The sequence below is a fragment of the Oncorhynchus clarkii genome, unplaced genomic scaffold (genome assembly GCF_045791955.1).
Source record: "Oncorhynchus clarkii lewisi isolate Uvic-CL-2024 unplaced genomic scaffold, UVic_Ocla_1.0 unplaced_contig_6263_pilon_pilon, whole genome shotgun sequence".
NCBI lineage: Eukaryota > Metazoa > Chordata > Actinopteri > Salmoniformes > Salmonidae > Oncorhynchus > Oncorhynchus clarkii.
Window position 1 is genome coordinate 12412 of NW_027258108.1, and position 25028 is coordinate 37439.

At 42.9% G+C, this 25028-nt stretch overlaps 3 protein-coding genes across 3 annotated transcripts in view; all 3 read left to right on the forward strand.

Moving 5' to 3' along the window:
• The window catches only part of LOC139395678 (zinc finger protein 79-like), a 37206-nt gene that overhangs the window by 3804 nt on the left and 8374 nt on the right, over nt 1-25028 (forward strand). Inside the window, exon 4 of the mRNA XM_071143004.1 lies at nt 5429-5714. Coding sequence (XP_070999105.1) covers nt 5429-5714 — 286 coding nt within the window. The remainder of the gene's footprint in view (nt 1-5428; nt 5715-25028) is intronic.
• On the forward strand, nt 12517-12936 carry LOC139395683 (histone H3-like). Its single transcript, XM_071143012.1, has one exon. The coding sequence runs from the start codon at nt 12517-12519 to the stop codon at nt 12934-12936; it is 420 nt and encodes a 139-aa protein (XP_070999113.1).
• LOC139395677 (cilia- and flagella-associated protein 251-like) lies at nt 13030-22107 on the forward strand. The gene is made up of 5 exons (XM_071143002.1): nt 13030-13122; nt 14261-14602; nt 15074-15313; nt 21670-21732; nt 21823-22107. Exons 1-5 carry the CDS (start codon nt 13030-13032, stop codon nt 22105-22107), a joined length of 1023 nt encoding a protein of 340 aa, XP_070999103.1.

The following is a 25028-nucleotide window of genomic DNA, read 5'->3' on the forward strand; positions in this document are numbered from 1 at the left end:
GTATCTGTTCCCAGTAGGGCTGGTATCTGTTCCCAGTAGAGCTGGTATCTGTTCCCAGTAGGGCTGGTATCTGTTCCCAGTAGGGCTGGTATCTGTTCCCAGTAGAGCTGGTATCTGTTCCCAGTAGGGCTGGTATCTGTTCCCAGTAGAGCTGGTATCTGTTCCCAGTAGGGCTGGTATCTGTTCCCAGTAGAGCTGGTATCTGTTCCCAGTAGGGCTGGTATCTGTTCCCAGTAGGGCTGGTATCTGTTCCCAGTAGGGCTGGTATCTGTTCCCAGTAGGGCTGGTATCTGTTCCCAGTAGGGCTGGTATCTGTTCCCAGTAGAGCTGGTATCTGTTCCCAGTAGGGCTGGTATCTGTTCCCAGTAGGGCTGGTATCTGTTCCCAGTAGAGCTGGTATCTGTTCCCAGTAGGGCTGGTATCTGTTCCCTGTAGGGCTGGTATCTGTTCCCAGTAGGGCTGGTATCTGTTCCCAGTAGGGCTGGTATCTGTTCCCAGTAGGGCTGGTATCTGTTCCCAGTAGAGCTGGTATCTGTTCCCAGTAGGGCTGGTATCTGTTCCCAGTAGGGCTGGTATCTGTTCCCAGTAGGGCTGGTATCTGTTCCCAGTAGGGCTGGTATCTGTTCCCAGTAGAGCTGGTATCTGTTCCCAGTAGGGCTGGTATCTGTTCCCAGTAGGGCTGGTATCTGTTCCCAGTAGAGCTGGTATCTGTTCCCAGTAGGCCTGGTATCTGTTCCCAGTAGGGCTGGTATCTGTTCCCAGTAGAGCTGGTATCTGTTCCCAGTAGAGCTGGTATCTGTTCCCAGTAGAGCTGGTATCTGTTCCCAGTAGAGCTGGTATCTGTTTCCAGTAGGGCTGGTATCTGTTCCCAGTAGAGCTGGTATCTGTTCCCAGTAGAGCTGGTATCTGTTCCCAGTAGGGCTGGTATCTGTTCCCAGTAGAGCTGGTATCTGTTCCCAGTAGGGCTGGTATCTGTTCCCAGTAGAGCTGGTATCTGTTCCCAGTAGGGCTGGTATCTGTTCCCAGTAGGGCTGGTATCTGTTCCCAGTAGAGCTGGTATCTGTTCCCAGTAGGGCTGGTATCTGTTCCCAGTAGAGTTGGTATCTGTTCCCAGTAGGGCTGGTATCTGTTCCCAGTAGAGCTGGTATCTGTTCCCAGTAGGGCTGGTATCTGTTCCCAGTAGGGCTGGTATCTGTTCCCAGTAGGGCTGGTATCTGTTCCCAGTAGGGCTTGTATCTGTTCCCAGTAGGGCTGGTATCTGTTCCCAGTAGGGCTGGTATCTGTTCCCAGTAGGGCTGGTATCTGTTCCCAGTAGGGCTGGTATCTGTTCCCAGTAGGGCTGGTATCTGTTCCCAGTAGGGCTGGTATCTGTTCCCAGTAGGGCTGGTATCTGTTCCCAGTAGGGCTGGTATCTGTTCCCAGTAGGGCTGGTATCTGTTCCCAGTAGGGCTGGTATCTGTTCCCAGTAGGGCTGGTATCTGTTCCCAGTAGGGCTGGTATCTGTTCCCAGTAGGGCTGGTATCTGTTCCCAGTAGGGCTGGTATCTGTTCCCAGTAGGGCTGGTATCTGTTCCCAGTAGGGCTGGTATCTGTTCCCAGTAGAGCTGGTATCTGTTCCCAGTAGAGCTGGTATCTGTTCCCAGTAGGGCTGGTATCTGTTCCCAGTAGGGCTGGTATCTGTTCCCAGTAGAGCTGGTATCTGTTCCCAGTAGGGCTGGTATCTGTTCCCAGTAGGGCTGGTATCTGTTCCCAGTAGGGCTGGTATCTGTTCCCAGTAGGGCTGGTATCTGTTCCCAGTAGGGCTGGTATCTGTTCCCAGTAGGGCTGGTATCTGTTCCCAGTAGAGCTGGTATCTGTTCCCAGTAGGGCTGGTATCTGTTCCCAGTAGAGCTGGTATCTGTTCCCAGTAGGGCTGGTATCTGTTCCCAGTAGGGCTGGTATCTGTTCCCAGTAGGGCTGGTATCTGTTCCCAGTAGAGCTGGTATCTGTTCCCAGTAGGGCTGGTATCTGTTCCCAGTAGGGCTGGTATCTGTTCCCAGCAGGGCTGGTATCTGTTCCCAGTAGGGCTGGTATCTGTTCCCAGTAGGGCTGGTATCTGTTCCCAGTAGGGCTGGTATCTGTTCCCAGTAGAGCTGGTATCTGTTCCCAGTAGAGCTGGTATCTGTTCCCAGTAGAGCTGGTATCTGTTCCCAGTAGTGCTGGTATCTGTTCCCAGTAGAGCTGGTATCTGTTCCCAGTAGGGCTGGTATCTGTTCCCAGTAGAGCTGGTATCTGTTCCCAGTAGGGCTGGTATCTGTTCCCAGTAGAGCTGGTATCTGTTCCCAGTAGGGCTGGTATCTGTTCCCAGTAGGGCTGGTATCTGTTCCCAGTAGGGCTGGTATCTGTTCCCAGTAGGGCTGGTATCTGTTCCCAGTAGGGCTGGTATCTGTTCCCATTAGAGCTGGTATCTGTTCCCAGTAGGGCTGTTCCACAACTAATACAAATGTTGGTCGATTTATTTTTTTAGCGTGTATTTTTCCATATATAGACACCATTCTGCCTTTTCTTATGTGGAATGCCAATTTATCGTACCATTTCTACTTATCTGCGTGCCAGTTATGGTTTTCATATGCACATTTTCATGGAACATTTTAATTTAATTTATAATAAACGTCTTCATATGTCAAAATCATTGTCATGTTGTTCATCAAAATTCAATCTAAATTAAAATGATAAAAAAAACTAAAAAGTATTTTCTGTTTCCAACTATGGTAAAAATAGCCGACATAAAGTCAACAAATAAAAACATTGCAGCCTGCATGTAGAAAATATCCTGATTTAAAAAATAAATATCCTATAAAATCACATTGACTAAGCATGGCCTGTCTGCAACCAACTTGAAACACTGTATCAACTATTAACTTGGGTCAGGCCTGAAGCTTGTGCTACCAACCTAGCAACATTGTATAAAATATTCTGGATCCTCAGAGTTTCCCCTCAACCGGTGAGCTCAGGACCGGCACAGCTGTAGGTTGTTGTTTGCGCAAGAGATAAAAAGCAATGCTCGACTTGGACAGGCGCTTACTGGAGCTGAGTAGCGAAACCTCAAATGTTCCTCTTATAGAATATAGAATATTAGCTCAGAAGTATAGTGGAGATCCTGCACCTACATATAAACAGTACCAGCACCCAAAATGAGTAGCAGGAACCTATTCCAGTCCAAGTCAAGCACTGATGAGAAGTAATCAGGTCTATTTTATGGCGTTTCCACTGGATCAGAGCATTTACTTGTTTCCTGCTGAGTGGTTCATCGAAAAGGGAGAGAGCTGGAAAATATTTTTTTTATATACATTGAGGAACTATTGTAATTCTCAAAGGATGTAAAAACACACGTTGTTTTGCTGTTTTAGGCGAAGAAAACATTACATTGAGAAGCTCCACAGGTCCACAGCGTTGGACTAGTAACCGGAAGGTTGCAAGTTCAAATCCCCGAGCTGACAAGGTACAAATCTGTCGTTCTGCCCCTGAACAGGGCAGTTAACCCACTGTTCCTAGGCCCTCATTGAAAATAAGAATTTGTTCTTAATTAACTGACTTAGTTAAAATAAAGGTTAAAAATAAATAGTGGTGGTGCGTTAAGCCAATCAGAAATACTGTCAAATTGGCGGGAGAGAGGTGAATTGTGCGTCAGGGCGCTGCATAGTTAATCTGACGTCTGCATTGACCATGTAGCATTTACAGTGATACGACCTCTTCAGAAGTAGAAGGGCATTCATACCTGACCATGTAGCATTTACAGTGACACGACCTCTTCAGAAGTAGAAGGGGCATTCATACTTCTTGCGCTTCGTGAAGCAGTGCAGAGCTGTTGTCCAGGAAGTTGTCAAGGACGCGAGTTTGTTTTTGTACAGGATGTACTGTTGACGCCCTGTGGAAGCCATAGGAAATGCATCAGGGAGCTATTTTACAATATGACCTTTCTCTTGCATTTCTCTCCAAAAATAAAAAATAAAAAATAAAAAATAAAAAATAAAAAATCAGGTTGGATTTTCTCCTACCATATCTATTATGTTATAGTCTCCTACATTATTGTAACATTTCTTACGAACTTCAATGTTTTTTTTATTTACAATGGTACCAATTATATGCATATCCTCCCTTCGGGGACCTGAGCTACAGTCAGTTTATGTTGGGCACGTCATTCAGACAGGAAGTGGAGAAAAAAGGGGTGGCCCTATCCCTAAGGGCATGTACGAGCACACTCCTCCAGTTCACCTTAGCTGAGTTAAAAGCAAAAGAATATCAACAAATAAATCAATCAATAAATATTATATTTATACTTCCTGTTTTTGTTTATTTACCAATTTTGATGTCATATATTGAATTTGGATTTACTTCCAAAGTCTTAGTCAATAAATTGAAACCAACCTCATTTAATCTGACGTCCACATTCCATTGATGCCCTGCTAACCCTTTATCAGACGTCGGATGTGGAGATCAATAAGGAGGTTATAGAGATCAGATGTTGGATGTGGAGATCAATAAGGAGGTTATAGAGATCAGATGTTGGATGTGGAGATCAATAAGGAGGTTATAGAGATCAGATGTTGGATGTGGAGATCAATAAGGAGGTTATAGAGATCAGATGTGGATAAATTCCCTTACAACCCCATAAGAAGTAGATCAGATTTGGATGTCATTTTTTGATCAATAAGGATGTCAAGATGTAATAAGGATGTCATAAATCTAGATCAGATTTGGATGTCATTTTTTGATCAATAAGGATGTCAAGATGTAATAAGGATATCATAAATCTAGATCAGATTAGGATGTCATTGTTGATCAATAAGGATGTCAAGATGTAATAAGGATATCATAAATCTAGATCAGATTATGATGTTATTGTTGATCAATAAGGATGTCAAGATGTAATAAGGATATCATAAATCTAGATCAGATTTGGATGTCATTTTTGATCAATAAGGATGTCAAGATGTAATAAGGATATCATAAATCTAGATCAGGATGTCATTTCTGATCAATAAGGATGTCAAGATGTAATAAGGATATCATAAATCTAGATCAGATTAGGATGTTATTGTTGATCAATAAGGATGTCAAGATGTAATAAGGATATCATAAATCTAGATCAGATTAGGATGTTATTGTTGATCAATAAGGATGTCAAGATGTAATAAGGATATCATAAATCTAGATCAGATTAGGATGTCAAGATGTAATAAGGATATCATAAATCTAGATCAGATTAGGATGTCAACAAAAAAAGACACAACATGTAAAGTTCAATAGGATTTGTTTTATTAGCCTACAGTTCTCTACAGCCACTCTGCTCTGAGGGATCTATATTAAACGCCATACAAAGACTTAGTAAGAGGTTTCATCATGTGGACTTCGTACATGTCTGTCTAACTAAACACTGTCTTTGGCAGGAGAGAGATCAGACTCTCACGTTGACAGCGGTAAGAGTCCTTCGGGGGATCCGGACCCAGCGACGTCCAAACCAGCTGGACGACACCACTGCTCCCAGTGTGGAAAGAGTTTTAACCATTTAGGGAACCTGAAAACGCACGGGAGGACACATACGGGAGAGAAGCCGTACCACTGCGCCCTGTGTGGAAAGAGATTCACCCATTCAGGGAGCCTGAAAGCACATACGAAAATACACACAGGGGAGAAACCTTATCACTGCTCTCAGTGCGGAAAGAGATTTATCCAGTTAGGGAACCTGGAATCACACGAGAGAACTCACACAGAAGTAAAGAGGCTTTTCCACTGTTCTCATTGTGAAAAAACGTTTAAGAATTTAGGGAACCTGAAAGTGCATGAGAAATGCCATACAGGGGGGAAGCTTTTCCGCTGCTCCCAGTGTGGAACGATATTTACCCAGTTTAGGCACCTGACAGACCACGAGGTAACACACACAGGGAAGATGCCTTACCACTGCTCCCGGTGTGGAAAGACATATTTCACGTCACATGCACTTAGTCTCCATGAGAGAACACACACAGTGCTCCCGCCCTTATCTCATATTTTTGACTGAAAAATCGTGTTTTTTTGTTTATGCCACATTAAATCAAATTGTAGAAAGTATACTCGACAACGATGACGAAACAAAAGTTACCCTCTGTTTCTTCTTGAGAAAACACGTTAAAACAATTCTTTAACATTAAATTCTTATTACTACCAACTGAAATAAGTATTTCCAATATTATTTTTCCAATCAAGTGAAAGAGCTCTACCAGGCGGTTGAGAAGTCAAGAGGGTCATATCTACAGTGACACATTAGAATGGCGTTTTGTTACAGAGCTCTACCAGGCGGTTGAGAAGTCAAGAGGGTCATATCTACAGTGACACATTAGAATGGCGTTTTGTTACAGAGCTCTACCAGGCGGTTGAGAAGTCAAGAGGGTCATATCTACAGTGACACATTAGAATGGCGTTTTGCATAGCATTTTTACTGATCTAGAAAATATACATTTACTTTAGGTGTGCTTCAATGGCCTTTTTAATACATAGTTAAGCATTGTTAAATGAGGACTGATCTCAAACGTGGAACAACGTATGGTAATATTCAATTGCATTTGGAAATGTTTGTGTTTTTCCAGGTAGTGGACACAGTAGTAGTCCCACAAAACGGCTTTCTTGAATTTCAAATGGTTCTTCCACCACGTTTCCCCCCATCTTCAGACTATATTTTACGATAATATATGACTAAACGCCATTTTATTTATTACTGTTACAGACTTTGTTTTATTGGCCGATAGTCTGAATATTGATTATTTGACGTTATGAGGCTGAAATGTGGATAAAACCACTTATGTTGCGTAGAAGTAGCTTTTCCTTTCTTTCTCACAGTCATAGACTGAATTGTAGTAGCAGTAGTAGTCGCTGTAGTAGTGGTAACTGTGGTGGTAGTAGTAGTAGTAACAGTAGTAGTACTGGTAGCAGTAGTACTGGTAGCAGTAGTAGTAGTAACAGTAATACTGGTAGTAGTAGTAGTAGCAGCAGTAATACTGGTAGTAGTAGTAGTAGCAGTAATACTGGTAGTAGCAGTAATACTGGTGGTAGTAGTAGTAGTAGTAGTAGTAGTAGTAGTACTGGTAGCAGTACTGGTAGCAGTAGTAGCAGTAGTACTGGTAACAGTAGTAGCAGTAGTACTGGTAACAGTAGTAACAGTAGTAGCAGTAGTACTGGTAACAGTGGTAGCAGTAGTACTGGTAACAGTAGTAGCAGTAGTAACAGTAGTAGCAGTAGTACTGGTAACAGTAGTAGTACTGGTAGCAGTAGTAACAGTAGTAGTAGTAGCAGTAGTGCTGGTAGTAGCAGTAGTACTGGTAGCAGTAGTACTGGTAGTAGTAACAATAGTAGTAGTAGTAGTAGTAGCAGTAGTGGTAGTAGTAGTAGTAACAGTAGTCGTAGCAGTAGTACTGGTAGTAGTAACAGTAGTAGTAGTGGTGTAGTGGTAGTAGCAGTAGTACCGGTAGCAGTAGTACTGGTAGTAGTAACAATAGTAGTAGTAGTAGTAGTAGTAGTGGTAGTAGTAGTAGTAACAGTAGTAGTAGCAGTAGTACTGGTAGTAGTAACAGTAGTAGTAGTGGTGTAGTGGTAGTAGCAGTAGTACTGGTAGTAGTAACAATAGTAGTAGTAGCAGTAGTACTGGTAGTAGTAGTAGTAGTAGTAACAGTAGTGGTAGTAGTAGTAGTAGTAGTAGTAGTAGTAGTAGTAGTAGTGGTAGTAGTATTAGTAACAGTAGTAGTAGCAGTAGTACTGGTAGTAGTAACAGTAGTAGTAGTAGTGGTGTAGTGGTAGTAGTAGCAGCTTTTCCTTTCTTTCTCACAGTCATAGACTGAATTGTACACCAATCTACAATCATAACGTCAATCATATATAATTATCTAAACTAGCAAAACACTTTTTTAATACAAATCAACGACAAGGGTTTTTTTTGGTTGGCAGCTTGAGAAGATCCATCTTTAGAGTTCTTAGGAAGGCATTTCTAAGGCTCTGGGCGATGTGGTGTGTGCCGCCAAATCAATCGATCCATTTAGTGAGGTACGGAACGGCAGAGTCTGATAGCAGCCTGTTTGTTGTCACGGAGACAGAGAGTGTTCAGTTTGCTCTGGTTGGAGGGAGCCAGTCTGTAAACTGGGAGTTCTTCAGTGTTTTTACTTGCTATATTGTATTTACTTTGCCACCATGGCCTTTTATTTTGCCTTTACCTCCCTTATCTCACCTCATTTGCTCACATCGTATATAGACTTGTTTCTACTGTATTATTGACTGTATGTTTGTTTACTCCATGTGTAACTCTGTGTCGTTTGTATGTGTCGAACTGCTTTGCTTTATCTTGGCCAGGTCGCAATTGTAAATGAGAACTTGTTCTCAACTTGCCTACCTGGTTAAATAAAGGTGTTCTCAACTTGCCTACCTGGTTAAATAAAGGTGAAATTTAACAAAATGTCAGGCAGATCTGCTCCTGTCTTACATGAGTGCTTCCCGGTAGCTGGTGTACAGTGATACGACCGGCCTAGAATGATTCTGCTGCAGGGGTCTCTTCTGGACACTCTCCAGCTTGAACGGTCAGGGTTTGAGTGAGGTCAGGATGTGATCGTGGTATGCGAGGGTGACAGCCAGGGAAAACAGACTCCAGAACTGGTCTTACAACTGGTCTCTTGAATAATGTTTACATACTGCTTTACTCACCACATATTCTGTATTTTATTCTCCTGTATTTTAGACAATGCCACTCCGACATTACTCGTCCTAATATTTATATATTTCTTAATGCCATTCTTTTACTTTTAGATTTGTGTGGAATTGTTGTGAATTGTTAGATACTACTGTTTGGAGGTATGAACACAAGCATGTCACTACACCTGCAATAACATCTGCTTAAAATGTGTATGGACCAATAACATCTGCTACAACATGTGTATGGACCAATAACATCTGTTACAACATGTGTATGGACCAATAACATCTGCTACAACATGTGTATGGACCAATAACATCTGCTACAACATGTGTATGGACCAATAACATCTGTTACAACATGTGTATGGACCAATAACATCTGCTACAACATGTGTATGGACCAATAACATCTGCTACAACATGTGTATGGACCAATAACATCTGCTACAACATGTGTATGGACCATTAACATCTGCTACAACATGTGTATGGACCAATAACATCTGGTTAAAATGTGTATGGACCAATAACATCTGCTACAACATGTGTATGGACCAATAACATCTGCTACAACATGTGTATGGACCAATAACATCTGCTTAAAATGTGTATGGACCAATAACATCTGCTACAACATGTGTATGGACCAATAACATCTGCTACAACATGTGTATGGACCAATAACATCTGCTTAAAATGTGTATGGACCAATAACATCTGCTACAACATGTGTATGGACCAATAACATCTGCTACAACATGTGTATGGACCAATAGCATCTGCTTAAAATGTGTATGGACCAATAACATCTGCTACAGCATGTGTATGGACCAATAACATCTGCTACAACATGTGTATGGACCAATAACATCTGCTACAACATGTGTATGGACCAATAACATCTGCTACAACGTGTATGGACCAATCATATCTGCTTAAAATGTGTATGGACCAATAACGTGATTTGATTTGATAAGTAGCTGATGTAGATGCCCAGTAGGTCTGCTTTGGTTAAAGGGACCCTGGTCATGATGTCAACCTGGCTGCTCCAGGGCAGGTCCTAATCATATATGGAGTGGATCTAACTTTTTAGGAACTCGTTAGCACAAGTTAGATATCACTGTTGGAGCTAGGAACACACAGCATGATATATATCACTGTTGGAGCTAGGAACACAAACATGATAGATATCACTATTGGAGCTAGGAACATAAACATGATAGATATCACTGTTGGAGCTAGGAACACAAACATGATAGATATCACTGTTGGAGCTAGGAACACACAGCATGATATATATCACTGTTGGAGCTAGGAACACAAACATGATAGATATCACTGTTGGAGCTAGGAACACACAGCATGATATATATCACTGTTGGAGCTAGGAACACACAGCATGATAGATATCACTGTTGGAGCTAGGAACACAAACATGATAGATATCACTGTTGGAGCTAGGAACACAAACATGATAGATATCACTGTTGGAGCTAGGAACACAAACATGATAGATATCACTGTTGGAGCTAGGAACACAAACATGATAGATATCACTGTTGGAGCTAGGAACACAAACATGATAGATATCACTGTTGGAGCTAGGAACACAAACATGATATATATCACTGTTGGAGCTAGGAACACAAACATGATATATATCACTGTTGGAGCTAGGAACACAAACATGATAACACTGTTGGAGCTAGGAACACAAACATGATAGATATCACTGTTGGAGCTAGGAACACAAACATGATATATATCACTGTTGGAGCTAGGAACACAAACATGATATATATCACTGTTGGAGCTAGGAACACAAACATGATAACACTGTTGGAGCTAGGAACACAAACATGATAGATATCACTGTTGGAGCTAGGAACATAAACATGATAGATATCACTGTTGGAGCTAGGAACACAAACATGATAGATATCACTGTTGGAGCTAGGAACACAAACATGATAGATATCACTGTTGGAGCTAGGACCACAAACATGATAGATATCACTGTTGGAGCTAGGAACATAAACATGATATCACTGTTGGAGCTAGGAACACAAACATGATAGATATCACTGTTGGAGCTAGGAACATAAACATGATAGATATCACTGTTGGAGCTAGGAACATAAACATGATAGATATCACTGTTGGAGCTAGGAACACAAACATGATAGATATCACTGTTGGAGCTAGGAACACACAGCATGATATATATCACTGTTGGAGCTAGGAACACACAGCATGATAGATATCACTGTTGGAGCTAGGAACACAAACATGATAGATATCACTGTTGGAGCTAGGAACACAAACATGATAGATATCACTGTTGGAGCTAGGAACACAAACATGATAGATATCACTGTTGGAGCTAGGAACATAAACATGATAGATATCACTGTTGGAGCTAGGAACACAAACATGATATATATCACTGTTGGAGCTAGGAACACAAACATGATAACACTGTTGGAGCTAGGAACACAAACATGATAGATATCACTGTTGGAGCTAGGAACATAAACATGATAGATATCACTGTTGGAGCTAGGAACACAAACATGATAGATATCACTGTTGGAGCTAGGAACACAAACATGATAGATATCACTGTTGGAGCTAGGACCACAAACATGATAGATATCACTGTTGGAGCTAGGAACATAAACATGATATCACTGTTGGAGCTAGGAACACAAACATGATAGATATCACTGTTGGAGCTAGGAACATAAACATGATAGATATCACTGTTGGAGCTAGGAACATAAACATGATAGATATCACTGTTGGAGCTAGGAACACAAACATGATAGATATCACTGTTGGAGCTAGGAACATAAACATGATAGATATCACTGTTGGAGCTAGGAACACAAACATGATAGATATCACTGTTGGAGCTAGGAACATAAACATGATAGATATCACTGTTGGAGCTAGGAACACAAACATGATAGATATCACTGTTGGAGCTAGGACCACAAACATGATAGATATCACTGTTGGAGCTAGGAACACAAACATGATAGATATCACTGTTGGAGCTAGGAACATAAACATAGATATCACTGTTGGAGCTAGGAACACAAACATGATAGATATCACTGTTGGAGCTAGGAACACAAACATGATAGATATCACTGTTGGAGCTAGGAACATAAACATAGATATCACTGTTGGAGCTAGGAACAGAAACATTATAGATATCACTGTTGGAGCTAGGAACATAAACATGATAGATATCACTGTTGGAGCTAGGAACATAAACATGATAGATATCACTGTTGGAGCTAGGAACACACAGCATGATAGATATCACTGTTGGAGCTAGGAACATAAACATGATAGATATCACTGTTGGAGCTAGGAACACAAACATGATAGATATCACTGTTGGAGCTAGGAACACAAACATGATAGATATCACTGTTGGAGCTAGGAACACAAACATGATAGATATCACTGTTGGAGCTAGGAACACAAACATGATAGATATCACTGTTGGAGCTAGGAACACAAACATGATAGATTTCACTGTTGGAGCTAGGAACATAAACATGATAGATTCGTTTTTTAAATTTAACTAAGAAAGTCAGTTAAGAACAAATTCTTATTTACAATGACGGCCTATACCTACCGAACCCGGACGACGCTGGGGCGTATCTCCAGTGTGTGTTGTGTGAACAGGCGCGCATGCCCAGTGGATGTGGTTTAATGTAGTTTACAATGGAAGTTACCTGCTGCAGTGCATCTCAGTTGTTCTGTGCTCAGCTCCTTTCCCCACCAGTTACTCTCTGTGTATCGTACAATGCGTCCATGGCCAGAACCAAGTAAAACCTCTCGCAAGTCCACCGGTGGCAAAGCACCCAGGAAGCAGCTCGCCACCAAGGCTGCGCGCAAGAGCGCCGCGGCCACCGGCGGCGTGAAGAAGCCTCACCGTTACAGGCCCGGTACCGTGGCTCTGAGAGAGATCCGAGGTTACCAGAAGTCCACTGAGCTGCTGATCCGCAAACTGGCCTTCCAGCGCCTGGTGAGAGAAATTGGCCAGGACTTCAAGACCGACCTGCGCTTCCAGAGTTCCGCCGTGATGGCCCTGCAGGAGGCTAGCGAGGCCTACCTGGTCGGCCTGTTCGAGGACACCAACCTGTGCGCCATCCACGCCAAGAGGGTGACCATCATGTCCAAGGACATCCAGCTGGCCCGCCGTATTCGCGGAGAGCGCGCTTAAACGATGACCCGATCTCCAAAATACCCCAAATATTTCCGTCAAAAAGGCACAATTGTTCCATTTCTACACGTCCCTCTACATTTCCCACCCACCATGTATGTTGTTGACGAACACGTCGTGTTCCCTGCTCTCGAGTCACCACAGACCGTGATTCGATTCCAGGCTGTATCACAACCGGCCGTGATTGTAAATAAGAGTTGGTTCTTAACTGACTTGACTAGTTAAATAAAGGGTCACATAGAAATAGAAGCTGCGTAGTGCACGTTTTACTCGGCGGAATTCTAGCTTCAATATTATCTGCTAACGAGAGGGACGTGACCACTAGAATGTGATTAGATGTATATTAGTATGCCTATAGTAGAACAGTCAAAGGAGGGGGAAATACACTAGGAGTAATGAGTGATAGTGATGATATAGGGCAAAGAGTCCCAATAATAAGTGTTGGCGTGGAGAATTGTCACTATGTAGCGAAGAAAAACATTGCATGCCAACTGACTTTGAAAGTCCCGACATTGCAGTGCTGCTGAGAGACTCGTGCAGAGGGGGAAAACTTTACCGTGGAGCACGGAGGCCATCTAGTGGTTAAACGTGGGTACTGCCAACGTGTGAGCACGTCATAGTGGTGTAACATATGTGAAACGGCTTAGTTAGCGGTGTTCGCGCTAAATAGCGTTTCAATCGGTGACGTCACTTGCTCTGAGACCTTGAGGTAGTGGTTCCCCTTGCTCTGCAAGGGCCGCGGCTTTTGTGGCGCGATGGGTAACGATGCTTCGTGGGTGACTGTTGTTGATGTGTGCAGAGGGTCCCTGGTTCGCGCCCGGGTATGGGCGAGGGGAACAGTTATACTGTTACAGTGGCTCCCTATTGGTATTTGATTTTCAGCCCAGCGTTTCCCGAACTCCGTCCTCGAGTCCCGGAGTGGTGCACGTTGTTCTTTTTGAGAATCCAATTTCTCTTGGAATGTAAACATGCTAGAGTCTGTCAATTACTTTGTGAAAAATCGCCATTCCATCATTCCTGTCCCATGTGATCGTGTCACGATCCTTGGTGGCAAAAACTCCCATGTTTTGATCAGATCATTTCAATTGGTCAAAAAGATGCGTTAGGAAGCTAGCGGAAACTTTAACATTCGTAATAAGCACGGTGACAAGCATTCATTGTTACACCCCTGTAATTACAGACAGCAATTACCACCAGTTAGATGTTACTATTACAGCATAACTATGAATTATTGTAATTTATTACAATATTTGTACTAAAACAGACATTGAAATGAAGCGCTACCAAATATTGAAAGGAGAGGAAGCTTTCAGAATGAAAAAAGGAGGAAGAGGAGGCTGTCACATTGAAAGAAGAGGAAGAGGAGATAGAGGCTGTCACAGTGGAAGGGGAAGAGGAGATAAAGGCTGTTACAGTGGAAGAGGAAGAAGGGATAGAGGCTGTCACAGTGGAAGAGGAGGAAGGGATAGAGGGTGTTACAGTGGAAGAGGAGGAAGGGATAGAGGGTGTTACAGTGGAAGAAGGGATAGAGGGTGTTACAGTGGACGAGGAAGAGGAGATAGAGGGTGTTACAGTGGACGAGGAAGAGGAGATAGAGGGTGTTACAGTGGAAGAGGAAGAGGAGATAGAGGGTGTTACAGTGGAAGAGGAAGAGGAGATAGAGGGTGTTACAGTGGATGAGGAATAGGAAGAGGAGATAGAGGGTGTTACAGTGGACGAGGAAGAGGAAGAGGAGATTCCGAATGAAAAAGGAGGAAGAAGATATCACATTGAAAGAAGAAGAGGAGGGTGTTGTAGTGAAAGAAGAAGAGGAGGATGTTGCAGTGAAAGAAGAGGAGGATGTTGTAGTGACAGAAGAAGAGGAGGATGGGATAGAGGGTGTTACAGTGGAAGAGGAAGAAGGGAAAGAGGGTGTTACAGTGGAAGAAGGGATAGAGGGTGTTACAGTGGACGAGGAAGAGGAGATAGAGGGTGTTACAGTGGACGAGGAAGAGGAGATAGAGGGTGTTAAAGTGGACGAGGAAGAGGAGAGAGAGGGTGTTACAGTGGATGAGGAAGAGGAGATAGAGGGTGTTATAGTGGACGAGGAAGAGGAGATAGAGGGTGTTACAGTGGTACAGTGGACGAGGAAGAGGAGATAGAGGGTGTTACAGTGGACGAAGAAGAGGAGATAGAGGGTGTTACAGTGGACGAGGAAGAGGAGATAGAGGGTGTTACAGTGGACGAGGAAGAGGAGATAGAGGGTGTTACAGTGGAAGAGGAAGAGGAGATAGAGGGTATTACAGTGGAAGAGGAAGAGGAGATAGAAGGTGTTACAGTGGAAGCGGAAGAGGAGATAGAGGGTGTTACAGTGGAAGAGGAAGAGGAGATATATGCTGTTACAGTGGACGAGGAAGAGGAGATAGAGGGTGTTACAGTGGAAGAGGAAGAGGAGATAGAGGGTGTTACAGTGGTACAGTGGACGAGGAAGAGGAGATAGAGGGTGTTACAGTGGAAGAGGAAGAGGAGATAGAGGGTGTTACAGTGGACGAGGAAGAGGAGATAGAGGGTGTTACAGTGGACGAGGAGGAGGAGATAGAGGGTGTTACAGTGGAAGAGGAAGAGGAGATAGAGGGTGTTACAGTGGAAGAGGGAGAGGAGATAGAGGGTGTTACAGTGGATGAGGAATAGGAAGAGGAGATAGAGGGTGTTACAGTGGACGAGGAAGAGGAAGAGGAGATTCCGAATGAAAAAGGAGGAAGAAGATATCACATTGAAAGAAGAAGAGGAGGGTGTTGTAGTGAAAGAAGAAGAGGAGGATGTTGCAGTGAAAGAAGAAGAGGATGTTGTAGTGAAAGAAGAAGAGGAGGATGTTGTAGTGAAAGAAGAAGAGGAGGATGTTGTAGTGAGTGAAGAAGAGGAGGATGTTGTAGTGAAAGAAGAAGAGGAGGATGTTGTAGTGAGTGAAGAAGAGGAGGATGTTGTAGTGAAAGAAGAAGAGGAGGATGTTGTAGTGAAAGAAGAAGAGGAGGATGTTGCAGTGAAAGAAGAAGAGGAGGATGTTGTAGTGAGTGAAGAAGAGGAGGATGTTGTAGTGAAAGAAGAAGAGGAGGATGTTGTTGTGACAGAAGAAGAGGAGGATGTTGCAGTGAAAGAAGAAGAGGAGGATGTTGTAGTGAAAGAAGAAGAGGAGGATGTTGTAGTGAGTGAAGAAGAGGAGGATGTAGTAGTGAAAAAAAAAGGGGGGATGTTGTAGTGAAAGAAGAAGAGGAGGATGTTGCAGTGAAAGAAGAAGAGGAGGATGTTGTAGTGAGTGAAGAAGAGGAGGATGTTGTAGTGACAGAAGAAGAGGAGGATGTTGTAGTGACAGAAGAAGAGGAGGATGTTGCAGTGAAAGAAGAAGAGGAGGATGTTGTAGTGAGTGAAGAAGAGGAGGATGTTGTAGTGAAAGAAGAAGAGGAGGATGTTGTAGTGAAAGAAGAAGAGGAGGATGTTGTAGTGAAAGAAGAAGAGGAGGATGTTGTTGTGAAAGAAGAAGAGGAGGATGTTGTAGTGAAAGAAGAAGAGGAGGATGTTGTAGTGAGTGAAGAAGAGGAGGGTGTTGTAGTGAAAGAAGAAGAGGAGGATGTTGTAGTGAAAGAAGAAGAGGAGGATGTTGTAGTGAAAGAAGAAGAGGAGGATGTTGTAGTGAAAGAAGAAGATGAGGGTGTTGTAGTGAGTGAAGAAGAGGAGAATGTTGTAGTGAAAGAGGAAGAGGAGGGTGTTGTAGTGAGTGAAGAAGAGGATGATGTTGCAGTGAAAGAAGAAGAGGATGTTGTAGTGACAGAAGAAGAGGATGTAGTGAAAGAAGAAGAGGAGGGTGTTGTATTGAAAGAAGAAGAGGAGGGTGTTGTAGTGAAAGAAGAAGAGGAGGATGTTGTAGTGAAAGAAGTAGAGGAGGATGTTGCAGTGAAAGAAGAAGAGGAGGATGTTGTAGTGAGTGAAGAAGAGGAGGATGTTGTAGTGAAAGAAGAAGAGGAGGATGTTGTAGTGAAAGAAGAAGAGGAGGATGTTGTAGTGAGTGAAGAAGAGGAGGATGTTGTAGTGAAAAAAAAGAGGAGGATGTTGTAGTGAAAGAAGAAGAGGAGTATGTTGCAGTGAAAGAAGAAGAGGAGGATGTTGTAGTGAGTGAAGAAGAGGAGGATGTTGTAGTGACAGAAGAAGAGGAGGATGTTGTAGTGACAGAAGAAGAGGAGGATGTTGTAGTGAAAGAAGAAGAGGAGGATGTTGTAGTGAAAGAAGAAGAGGAGGATGTTGTTGTGAAAGAAGAAGAGGAGGATGTTGTAGTGAAAGAAGAAGAGGAGGATGTTGTAGTGAGTGAAGAAGAGGAGGGTGTTGTAGTGAAAGAAGAAGAGGAGGATGTTGTAGTGAAAGAAGAAGAGGAGGATGTTGTAGTGAAAGAAGAAGAGGAGGATGTTGTAGTGAAAGAAGAAGATGAGGGTGTTGTAGTGAGTGAAGAAGAGGAGAATGTTGTAGTGAAAGAGGAAGAGGAGGGTGTTGTAGTGAGTGAAGAAGAGGATGATGTTGCAGTGAAAGAAGAAGAGGATGTTGTAGTGACAGAAGAAGAGGAGGATGTAGTGAAAGAAGAAGAGGAGGGTGTTGTATTGAAAGAAGAAGAGGAGGGTGTTGTAGTGAAAGAAGAAGAGGAGGATGTTGCAGTGAAAGAAGAAGAGGAGGATGTTGTAGTGAGTGAAGAAGAGGAGGATGTTGTAGTGAAAGAAGAAGAGGTTGTAGTGAAAGAAGAAGAGGATGATGTAGTGAAAGAAGAAGAGGAGGATGTTGTAGTGACAGAAGAAGAGGAGGATGTTGTAGTGAAAGAAGAAGAGGAGGATGTTGTAGTGAAAGAAGAAGAGGAGGATGTTGTAGTGAAAGAAGAAGAGGAGGATGTTGTAGTGAAAGAAGAAGAGGGGGATGTTGTAGTGAAAGAAGAAGAGGAGGGTGTTGTAGTGAAAGAAGACGAGGAGGATGTAGTGAAAGAAGAAGAGGAGGATGTTGTAGTGAAAGAAGAAGAGGAGGGTTTTGTAGTGAAAGAAGATGAGGAGGATGTAGTGAAAGAAGAAGAGGAGGATGTTGTAGTGAAAGAAGAAGAGGAGGATGTTGTAGTGAAAGAAGAAGAGGAGGATGTTGTAGTGAAAGAAGAAGAGGAGGATGTTGTAGTGAAAGAAGAGGAGGATGTTGTAGTGACAGAAGAAGAGGAGGATGTTGTAGTGACAGATGAAGAGGAGGATGTTGTAGTGAGTGAAGAAGAGGAGGATCTTGTTGTGAAAGAAGAAGAAGAGGATGTTGTAGTGAAAGAAGAAGAGGAGGATGTTGTAGTGAAAGAAGAAGAGGAGGGTGTTGTAGTGAAAGAAGAAGAGGAGGGTGTTGTAGTGAAAGAAGAAGAGGAGGATGTTCTAGTGAAAGAAGAAGAGGAGGATGTTGTAGTGAAAGAAGAAGAGGAGGATGTTGTAGTGAAAGAAGAAGAGGAGGATGTTGTAGTGAAAGAAGAGGAGGAGGATGTTGTAGTGAAAGAAGAAGAGGAGGATGTTGTAGTGAAAGAAGAAGAGGAGGATGTTGTAGTGAAAGAAGAAGAGGAGGATGTTCTAGTGAAAGAAGAAGAGGAGGATGTTGTAGTGAAAGAAGAAGAGGAGGATGTTGTAGTGAAAGAAGAAGAGGAGGATGTTGTAGTGAGTGAAGAAGAGGAGGGTGTTGTAGTGAAAGAAGAAGAGGAGGGTGTTGCAGTGAAAGAAGAAGAGGAGGGTGTTGCAGTGAAAGAAGAAGAGGAGGATGTAGTAGTGAGTGAAGAAGAGGAGGGTGTTGTAGTGAAAGAAGAAGAGGAGGATGTTGTAGTGAAAGAAGAAGAGGAGGATGTTATAGTGAAAGAAGAAGAGGAGTATGTTGTAGTGAAAGAAGAAGAGGCGGATGTTGCAGTGAAAGAAGAAGAGGAGGATGTTGTAGTGACAGAAGAAGAGGAGGATGTTGTAGTGAAAGAAGAAGAGGAGGGTGTTGTAGTGACAGAAGAAGAGGAGGATGTTGTAGTGAAAGAAGAAGAGGAGGATGTTATAGTGAAAGAAGAAGAGGAGGATGTTGTAGTGAAAGAAGAAGAGGAGGATGTTGTAGTGAGTGAAGAAGAGGAGGATGTTGCAGTGAAAGAAGAAGAGGAGGATGTTGTAGTGAAAGAAGAAGAGGAGGATGTTGTAGTGAAAGAAGAAGAGGATGTTGTAGTGAAAGAAGAAGAGGCGGATGTTGCAGTGAAAGAAGAAGAGGAGGATGTTGTAGTGACAGAAGAAGAGGAGGATGTTGTAGTGAAAGAAGAAGAGGAGGGTGTTGTAGTGACAGAAGAAGAGGAGGATGTTGTAGTGAAAGAAGAAGAGGAGGATGTTATAGTGAAAGAAGAAGAGGAGGATGTTGTAGTGAAAGAAGAAGAGGAGGATGTTGTAGTGAGTGAAGAAGAGGAGGATGTTGCAGTGAAAGAAGAAGAGGAGGATGTTGTAGTGAAAGAAGAAGAGGAGGATGTTGTAGTGAAAGAAGAAGAGGAACATGTTGTAGTGAGTGAAGAAGAGGAGGATGTTGCAGTGAAAGAAGAAGAGGAGGATGTTGTAGTGAGTGAAGAAGAGGAGGATGTTGCAGTGAAAGAAGAAGAGGAGGATGTTGTAGTGAAAGAAGAAGAGGAGGATGTTGTAGTGAGTGAAGAAGAGGAGGATGTTGTAGTGAAAGAAGAAGAGGAGGATGTTGTAGTGAAAGAAGAAGAGGAGGATGTTGTTGTGAAAGAAGAAGAGGAGGATGTTGCAGTGAAAGAAGAAGAGGAGGATGTTGTAGTGAAAGAAGAAGAGGAGGATGTTGTAGTGAGTGAAGAAGAGGAGGATGTTGCAGTGAAAGAAGAAGAGGAGGATGTTGTAGTGAAAGAAGAAGAGGAGGATGTTGTAGTGAAAGAAGAAGAGGATGTTGTAGTGAAAGAAGAAGAGGAGGATGTTGTAGTGAGTGAAGAAGAGGAGGATGTTGCAGTGAAAGAAGAAGAAGAGGATGTTGTAGTGAAAGAAGAAGAGGAGGATGTTGTAGTGAGTGAAGAAGAGGAGGATGTTGCAGTGAAAGAAGAAGAGGAGGATGTTGTAGTGAAAGAAGAAGAGGAGGATGTTGTAGTGAAAGAAGAAGAGGAGGATGTTGTAGTGAAAGAAGAAGAGGAGGGTGTTGTAGTGAAAGAAGAAGAGGAGGATGTTGTAGTGAAAGAAGAAGAAGAGGATGTTGTAGTGAAAGAAGAAGAGGAGGATGTTGTAGTGAAAGAAGAAGAGGAGGATGTTGCAGTGAAAGAAGAAGAGGAGGATGTAGTGAAAGAAGAAGAGGAGGATGTTGTAGTGAAAGAAGAAGAGGAGGATGTTGTAGTGAAAGAAGAGGAGGAGGATGTTGTAGTGAAAGAAGAAGAGGAGGATGTTGTAGTGAAAGAAGAAGAGGAGGATGTTGTAGTGAAAGAAGAAGAGGAGGATGTTCTAGTGAAAGAAGAAGAGGAGGATGTTGTAGTGAAAGAAGAAGAGGAGGATGTTGTAGTGAAAGAAGAAGAGGAGGATGTTGTAGTGAGTGAAGAAGAGGAGGGTGTTGTAGTGAAAGAAGAAGAGGAGGGTGTTGCAGTGAAAGAAGAAGAGGAGGGTGTTGCAGTGAAAGAAGAAGAGGAGGATGTTGTAGTGAAAGAAGTGGAAGAACCTTTTGAAGAGGAAGAGGAGGACATCTCAATGAAAGAGAAGGGGGAAGACATTTTGGGAGTGTAAGAGGAGGAGGAGGAGAGGAAGATTAACACCAGTTAGTTGTGTCATAAAAACAGGGGCACAAACTCAGCACTTGTTGAACTAATGTGTTGTTTAGTACTGTAATTGGAATTGTTAAATTGTAATTGTTAAAGGGGCAATCTGTGATTGGTACATGCATTTTTGGAAAATGCGTTTTTTTAAATGCACAAATATAAAAATACATGACAGTTTACAGAACTGATATAGACAACAACAACATAAGATAATATTTCATTACAAATAAAATAAACAATTTAATTGCATAGAGAAAAGTACTGGTAAGAAGTAAGAGAAAACATGAGCGCTGGTTGTTTTGCAATGATTTACGACAGAATAAACAATGTAGTGAATATTTTTTCTAAACTGCGTTACCCACTCCAGTCAGCAGATGGCGACGTGAGTCTTTCAGATTGTGCCTCTTGCCGTGACGTATAATCTAGTGGACGGGAAAGGACACTTCAATAACAACACTTTCAACTTTCTCGCAAGCCAACACAAAACGTAATATTGAAGCTTATTTTGCCATTGTTTGTATATATTCATCTCAGTGTTTTAAACACAATTCTGTTTGAGTATCTACTGGTTAAATGAACATAATTTACTTGTTACATTTGCAAATAAGGTTAAGGTTATTTCTGAGCCTAGCACTAGGCTAGTCGCTAGCTGACATGCCCTGACCATGAGCACACTTAGCTACTCCACCCCTGCTAAAGAAGAATAGGTCTGTTGCACGGAGAAAGAATCTCTGGGGCTGAACTTTGTCGTGAAAAAAGAACATGAGGATATTGGAATGAAAGGAGATGAAGACGTGTTTAGAATTAAGCAGGAGGAAGAGAATGCTATAACATTTAAAAAAGAGAAAGAACCTTGTGGAATGAAACGGGAAGAGGACGTTCTCACATTGAAAGAGGAGGATGTTACAGTTAAAGAAGAGAAAGACACTTTAGGAGTGGAAGAGGGGATACAGGCTGTCACAGTGGAAGAGGAGGAGATGGATGCTTTCAGAATTAAAAAGGAGGAAGTTGAGGATATCAGCGTGGAAGAGGGGGTAGAATCTTTAAGAATCAAAAAGGAGGAAGAGGAGGTAGAACCTTTAAGAATTAAAAAGGAGGAAGAGGCCATCTCATTGAAAGAGGAAGAGGGTGATGTGACAGTAAAAGAAGAGGAAGAACCTTTTAGAGAGGAGGAGGAGGGGGCTCTCTCAATAAAAGAGAAGGAGGAAGGAGAGGAGGAGGAGGGGGCTCTCTCAATAAAAGAGGAGGAGGAAGGAGAGGAGGAGGAGGAGGGGGCTCTCTCAATAAAAGAGAAGGAGGAAGGAGAGGAGGAAGAGACAGAAGATCTGATTAACACCAGTGAGTATTGGCTTAAAAACAGGGGCATAAACTACCCTTGTTAAACTAATGTGTGGTTTTAAAGGGGCATTCTACTGAAGTTCTACACATGAATATATTGTTCAGTACTGTAGGAATTGTTAAAGGGACATTCATTTTTTACTTTTAAATGAATTGTATATAGCCTACCACAAACTTACACCAAACTTCGACCAACCCCCCCCATATTTTTATTTTCTATGCTTTAACAGCAAGCAACGCAGACGGAATCAAATCAAATATTATTAGTCACGTGCCGATTCCAAAAGGTGTAGATCTTACCGTGAAATGCTTACTGACAAGCCCTTAACAAACAATGAAGCAACAGAAAAAGAGTTAAGAAAATATTTACTAAATAAACTAAAGTAAAAAAATATATCAAAGTAACACAATAACGATAGAGATTCTGGGTTCGAGTCCAGGCTCTGTCGCAGCCAGCCGCGACCGGGAGACCCCTGGGGCGGCGCACAATTGGCCCAGCGTTGTCCGGGTTAGGGGAGGGTTTGGCTGGCAGGGATGTCCTTGTCCCATCGCGCACTAGCGACTCCTGCCAGGTGCACAGTATTTTCCGGGTTAAGTGGGCATTGTGTCAAGAAGCGGTGCGGCTTAGTTGGGTTGTGTTTCGGGGGACGCACGGCTCTCGACCTTCGCCTCTCCCGAGTCCGTATGGGAGTTGCAGCGATGAGACAACACTGTAACTACCAATTGGATACACGAAATTGGTGAGACAACGGGGTAAAAAAAGAACAATAACGAGGCTGTATACAGGTGGCACCGGCATCGAGTCAATGTGCGGGGGTGGAGGCCAGTCCAGGCAATTTGTACATGTAGGTAGGGGTAAAGTGACCATGCATAGACAAACAGTGAGCACCAGCAGTGTAAAAAGAAAGGGGGGGGGGGGGGGGGTCAATGTAAATAGCCTGGGTTTCCATTTGATTAATTGTTCTTACGGGGTAGAAGCTGCCAAGGAGCCCTTCGGATGTTGACCTGGCGTTTCAGTACCGCTGCGGTAGCAGAGAGAACAGTCTATGACCTGGGTGACTGGAGTCTTTGACAATGTTTTAGGCCTTCCTCTGATACCGCCTGGTATATAGTTCCTGGATGGCAGGAAGCTTGGCCCCAGGGATGTACTGGGCCCTACGCACTACCCTCTGTAGCGCCTTACGGTCGGATACCGAGCAGTTGCCATACCAGGTGGTGCACTCAATGGTGCAGCTGTAAAACCTTTTGAGGACCTGGGGACCCATGCCAAATCTTTTCAGTCTCCTGAGGGGGAATAGGTGTTGTCCACGCATGCACTGAGTACACTTCCTGGTAATCCGTCTTGCCCCGCAGCCTTGTGAATGTTGACTTATTTAGAGGTCTTGCTCACATCGGCTACGGAGAGCCTCATCACACAGTCATCCAGGAACAGCTGGTGCTCTCATGCATGCTTCAGTGTTGCTTGCCTCAAAGCGAGCATAAAAGGCATTTAGCTCGTCTGGTAGGCTCGCGTCACTGGGCAGCTCGCGGCTGGGTTTCCCTGTGCAGTCTGTAATAGTTTGCAAGCCACATCCGACGAGCATCAGAGCTGGTGTAGTAGGATTCAATCTTAATCTTGTATTGCATAGCAGGATTTCTCAAAAGCTTCCGGATTAGTGTCTCGCTCCTTGACAGCGGCAGCTCTAGCCTTTAGCTCATTGCGGATGGTCTAAGACACTGCATCTCAGTGCAAGAGGCATCACTACAGTCCCTGGTTCGAATCCAGGCTGTATCACATCCGGCCGTGATTGGGAGTCCCATAGGGTGGCGCACAATTGGCCCAGTGTCGTCCGAGTTTGGCCATGGTAGGCGGTCATTGTGAATAAGAATTTGTTCTTAACTGACTTGTCTAGTTAAATAAAATAAAAAGTTATTTTGTTGGCATTTACGTATGTCCCCATTACCAGTAAACATAATCAAAACCTATTTCTTTCACTTACTTGCTGTTTCGTTGTTCAGTCGTTTCATTCTCAACCAGGATTTCTTATACAATGGAACGCCGTTTGGGTCTTTGCATGTCATATAACACTATTTGATGTGCCAAATAAGACCAATCATGACCTGAATATGACTGCACGTCACATAATATTTTAACGTGTTCATTAAGTTTGTACATAATGTAATCAATGTGTAACACCTATCACTCTATTTCATATGCCACAACGATTCATCAATACATATGCTATGATGCTGGTAAAGTTGTCTCGGGCACCTACAGTGCTGGACATTAAAAAGAAGCTAGGTAGCTCATGGATGCAAACAATGTTCTTCCCCCAAAAACATAGCAAAATGACAATCTGTTTCAGTAGCTGTAGTTAGCTCGCTAACTGTATAGCTCGGTGTCATCATCTAAAATGACCTCAATTTATAAGGCAGTTCTTATGTGATTAATTTCAATAGGCGAACAACAAGTGGCAACCTAGCTAATACTTACAAGGACACTACCTAAATCATTGCTAAGAATAATGAAAATGACTGCAGTTTCTAATGGTCATTGTTTTCAGGCTGGTTGTATTGGTGCTAGCTCGGTACCGAGCTAAAGCTAGCTACCCCAGAAGTTGCGGTCAAACAAATTCTGCTTTATTACCAACGCGGTATTGTAAACACATCGTTCGTGGCCTGTGTTTTCTTGTTTGCAGACTTTTTTTGTACAGCTTTGACAGTGCTACTGTATATTTTTTGACACGCAAAGACCCAAGTGGCGTTCCATAGTATGTATGTCTTGAAGCTAATAGCAGTGACGCTATTACTGTGTAACTCCACCCGTCGACGAAAGCCAACATCACCCACGACAGAGAACGGTTGATTGTCAAGGGCAATGAATTCCATTATCTTGGCTTTAATGGATTTCGCCTTTTGAGTTGTCTCGCTGAAATGTTCTTACTCTTTCAAATGACTGCTCGACTTGTTGTCTGCTCGATCCACA

Excerpts from the sequence above, each read along its gene's own strand:
- LOC139395677 (XM_071143002.1), top strand. The coding sequence starts at position 13,030 with ATGTATGTTGTTGACGAACACGTCGTGTTCCCTGCTCTCGAGTCACCA. Across the intron at positions 14,603-15,073 it reads AGGAAGAGGAGATAGAGGGT|ATAGAGGGTGTTACAGTGGA; the intron begins GTTACAGTGGAT and ends GAGGAAGAGGAG. Across the intron at positions 21,733-21,822 it reads TCAGAATTAAAAAGGAGGAA|GAAGAGGCCATCTCATTGAA; the intron begins GTTGAGGATATC and ends ATTAAAAAGGAG.
- LOC139395683 (XM_071143012.1), top strand. The coding sequence starts at position 12,517 with ATGCGTCCATGGCCAGAACCAAGTAAAACCTCTCGCAAGTCCACCGGT.